This window comes from Mesitornis unicolor, unplaced genomic scaffold, assembly GCF_000695765.1.
Source record: "Mesitornis unicolor isolate BGI_N332 unplaced genomic scaffold, ASM69576v1 scaffold24222, whole genome shotgun sequence".
Lineage (NCBI taxonomy): Eukaryota > Metazoa > Chordata > Aves > Mesitornithiformes > Mesitornithidae > Mesitornis > Mesitornis unicolor.
Window position 1 is genome coordinate 101 of NW_010167472.1, and position 4,658 is coordinate 4,758.

General features: G+C 49.9%; 1 protein-coding gene across 1 annotated transcript; it reads left to right on the top strand.

Annotated features, from left to right (window-relative positions):
* Positions 1-276: 276 nt before the first annotated feature.
* LOC104534919 (serine/threonine-protein phosphatase 2A catalytic subunit beta isoform) lies at positions 277-4,350 on the top strand (the record flags this gene model as incomplete). The annotated part of the gene is made up of 5 exons (XM_010178713.1): positions 277-466; positions 863-952; positions 2,189-2,350; positions 3,148-3,266; positions 3,796-4,350. Coding segments are annotated over 5 exons (634 nt in total), but the record flags the coding sequence as incomplete, so codon positions are not given.
* Between the last annotated feature and the right edge of the window lie 308 nt (positions 4,351-4,658).

Below are 4,658 nucleotides of genomic sequence, written 5' to 3' on the forward strand. Positions count from 1 at the left end.
AGCTTTTCAGGTAGCTTCTGAAAGGACCATGTCCATAGCCCTTCCCCTGTTACCAAAGACACAACCAAAAACCCCTCACAGAAAACCCAGTACCAGTGTTTTGGGGGAGCTGAGGAAGAATTGCTGCTCCCTTTGACGGCGTCGACGGATACAAATTGAAACGCGCTAGCGGACGCGTGCTCTCGTGTAACGGAGCTGAGCGCTTGGCTGCTGTTTGAAATCAGTCGCTGCCATTTCTTTCCGTGCTGATAGTGCAGCCCTTGTGTTACTGAGGAGTTTTGTGTGTCGGCAGGTGCGTTACCCAGAACGCATCACAATCCTGAGGGGCAATCACGAAAGCAGACAAATTACGCAAGTGTACGGCTTCTACGACGAGTGCCTGCGGAAGTACGGCAACGCCAACGTCTGGAAGTATTTCACAGACCTGTTTGATTATCTCCCGCTTACGGCTCTAGTAGATGGCCAGGTAAGCCTCGAATAAGGAAAACTCCTCGTTTCATAAAGCTGTCGTGCCATTTCCTTACCAGCACTCTCATAGGGTTCATTTTAAATGACTCCTCGACGAGTGGGAAGCCCCTCATGGTACATTAAATGCCAGCTGAGTGGTGGCCGTAAGGCAAGATACTCGTGAAACCAAAAGCCGTGGTATCTTTGCTGCTGCTCTGGTCTTCGTATGCAAGGTGCAGCCTCTTAATTTTGTTTCCTTCTGCTTGAATTAGATTTGGTTTCCTCCGCTGCGAGGGCGAGACGGCCGTAATTGTCAAAGAAGAATAATACTGGGGTTAAACACAGCTGTTTCTGAGATGTGTCTTCACATAACAATATCCACTGAATGGACTGCTCTTTTTTTTTTCTGGAACAGATATTCTGTCTCCACGGTGGCCTCTCTCCATCCATAGATACACTGGATCATATCAAGGCCCTGGACCGCCTGCAGGAAGTTCCACACGAGGTAACGGGAAAGGGAATGCATCGTGATCTTAGATAGCTGTTGGTGGAAAATGCAAATGTGAAATCCATTTAAGCAGTGAGACACACGGTTACACAGCAGATTATTGCCTTTCTGAGAGCTAGAGCAGACGAACGTACATGTGGGCAAAACACACCCCAGTCAGTACGCTGTGATGGCAGCAGGGGGGTTCTCACAGCTGGTTTTTGCAGAATCGTGGCATTTCTGGACCGTCACGCTGACTCAGAGAATGGTGTTTGGCAGGGGAAAGCCTTTGCTCCCTTCAGCTTCATCACAGACACTCTGTGAGCAGTCAGCCACCATGGGAAGGAAGCCAGCTCACGTCACTGTCCCTCCTCAGCCTTTCTGCTGCGTTGTTTTACCTGGTCCATCACTTCTGGGTGCCTGTGGGATACGCTGATGTGCAGGAGTCTCATAGGGAGCTTGAGGTCTGGTGTGGAGAATCCACCTCCTGAGCCTTCCAGCTCTTCTGGTTTGGGATGATTGGGGCTGGGATGCTCCCAGTGACAACGAACCGCTCGTCCTGCAGCATCGTTGGTGTAACTGCAAGAACAACGCAGCAAAGTCTGCCCAAGCCTTCCAAAAACCTGCAATAAACTCTTTAAATGGCTTCCAGAATCAGGAGGCTACCTGGGGGAAATTCTAGCTGTAGCTAGGTGCAATGATTATGTTGTTGCTCTGGGGTTTCCACAGTCCTGTGCTGCTTACACGTGCCAAAACCTGGCTTTCCTGAGGACCCCACGTGTCAGTGCGATCCCCGCTGGGTAGGAAACAGCAGCAGGCTTGGGTAAATAGGGAGGATTTTTACTGCTCAGCAAGAAAAGCCACTGAGCTTCATTTGTGATGTACACCAGGGTGTTTCTGAATGTGTCGAGTCCCAACAGTAGACTAGGAGAGGAAATCAAATGATGGATACCCTGCTAGAAGGGCTGCTGAAGGCTCTGTGCTGCTTCGTGGAACACAACATCCCTCCTATGGGTTGTTCCCTTTAATTTTTGCAACGTGGCTGGCACTCCCGAACCCTTTGTGTATCCCAGGGTGTGCAAACCTCCTCACGTTGGCCTTTTTCAGACCGTGAGGGTCAGGAGTAAGAATGGGGATGTGCTCTCCAGGTCTCGGCGTCTCTTCAGCTACTCGAAGTGGAAATTTCTATTTTAAAAGGGGCTTTTTGTAACAAGCTTGTTAGCAATCTAATGAGGAACGCTTCTCTCTTTCAAGGGTCCCATGTGTGACCTGTTGTGGTCGGATCCGGACGACCGTGGCGGCTGGGGTATATCTCCCCGTGGTGCTGGCTACACGTTTGGGCAAGACATTTCCGAAACATTTAACCACGCCAACGGGCTCACGCTGGTGTCCCGTGCTCACCAACTCGTCATGGAGGTAGGGCAAGCAAGATGGGGCTAAATAAAAAACCCTACAAACGTGAATTACTGTCTCCTCTCTGAGATCTGCTGCTGCGGGTTTGCATAAAACACCACCTAAGTTTTACACAGGTCAGGATTAAAGAGGGACAAGAAACAACCTCAAATGATGTTATTTGACCTGTGGTGTAAATAAGGGGTGTTTTTCCCCTTTCCCACCCCGAGTAAATGGCCACAGGGACCCTGTCTCACCCCAGTTTTGGGAGCAATAATCTCCTTACACACCGACTGCTCTACTTCCACCCCGGCTGCGTTGCACAGCCTGCCCCGTGATACTCAGCAGTCGACTGCAGCAGGGATTAAGCCGTAATTTTGGCTGTCGATGGGCTATTCTCGTGTGTCTTGCTGGAGAAATGCCAGGTGGGTCAGTGGAGCGGGGGTATTTTTGAAACCTCCTTCAAGTGCATCCCGTAAGTAGTTCTGTGTGTCAGGAGTCGCTGGCGTTGAGCGGATGAGTTCTCGTTTGTGGTGGAGGAAAGCTGAAGGCACAGCTAAAAAGCTGTAGGTTTTGTGGTACGATGCATCATTTACGTACGAAACGGCTAAAGACCCCAATGGCTGATCTCTCTGCAGAGTGGTTGAAGCTGTTTTGGTAGATGATTAACCTTTTAAAATGAAACTGCGTCAGTTGGAAACACCTACAAGAAGCCTACGATTTCACCAACGCCTTCGGATCGTTTCAGGCCTTAAGAGGAACTTGGATTGGGCTGAGGTTTGAGGTTTAACAGAGACCTTTCTCCCCTCTCTTTCTGGCAGGGTTACAACTGGTGCCACGACCGAAACGTCGTGACCATTTTCAGCGCGCCCAATTACTGCTACCGCTGCGGGAACCAGGCTGCTATCATGGAGCTAGACGACACTTTAAAATATTCCTTGTGAGTACCCTGGCTCCTTCCTCACCCCTGTGTTTGGTGAGGGATGTCTCATCCTTTCCAAAGGGGCTCTTGGGTGAAAAACCAGCTCAGACCACTCTGGGAGTTAACGTTGCACGCTCTACCTGCGAGTATATCCAAAAATAAGCAGTGAGTTAAGCTCTTAGAAGCTTTTCTGGCGTTATCTCTTCTTCCTAAGGCATTCTCTTAATCCCTCGATGGCCCGAGCCAGCCGGAGAGAGTGAAGACAGATTTTCTTGATGGACTTATCTTTATTTCTGGTAGCACTGGGCTGTGTAAATGCTGGTGGGGGATTTGCTGCAGTGCTGCCTGCTGGGTGGCCTTCACTCCCATTTCTACCAGCTGAGGAGTTTGCTCCCTTTTTGGGGGACTTTGTACCTCTGGAAGGTTTTACGTAGAAGCAGCTGGGGATAGGAAAGCAGCAGCATTTGGAGAGCAAGTCCAGTATTTATTGTGGCGTTGGAAAACAGAGGAAATAATCCCTTTTTTTTTTTTTTTTCCTCGTCCACAGCCTTCAGTTTGACCCAGCACCTCGTCGTGGAGAGCCTCACGTTACCCGCCGTACCCCAGACTACTTCCTATAAACCTCTCCTGCCCTTTGTAGAAGGAAGTACGCCCGGCGTTTTCAAGAGCAACAACATTTACACGTTTCTGTAAGAAATCGGGGTTCGTCTCAACTTGCAAAATCCCCATCATGGACCAAAACGTGCCATACAGAGGACGAAGAGCGTTGAGCACAACTTGAGACTGAATTCCTTACGACACTAAATCTATCCCGTACCGATCGGCCCCGACAGTCCGTTTGCCTGCTGTATTTGTAGTCATTGGGTTGTGTTGGTTTTTCTTTTTCTTCTGGACTGCTCAGAGAGGAAAAAGTAACTCTGGTTTAACACTTCCATCTCCTTTGGCGCTTCTTTGTACATTCTTATTTTTAGTTCTAGTGTTTAACTGGCATGAAGTAGAGTCCTGGAGGTCATTCTCAAGGGAAATGCACACTAACTTCTTCCCCCACCCCCTCTATTTTATTTTATTGCGAGACACCACCGACTTAACTGGAGAAAGGAAGCGATTCCTGCTTGGGAGTACGTTGTCATAACGGATAAAAGCGTCCCCTTCTTCGCTCTCCCCGCTCTGTCTTGAGCCCGCCTTTCGTTTTGGATTTTTTTGGGTTGGTTTTGTTGTTTTTCCCCCCCTTCCCTCCCCACCTTTTCCCCCCCCTCTGTATATTTGTCCTGGAAGTGCTTGCAATCCTCCTCGCTGTACCTGAACCAATAAACTTGCCGTTGTCCGCCCCAACCCGTGTGGTCTGTGCTGGAGAGGGGGCGGTACCGGGGGCGGTACCGGGGCGGAGCGGCGGGGCCCTACCGAGCGCGG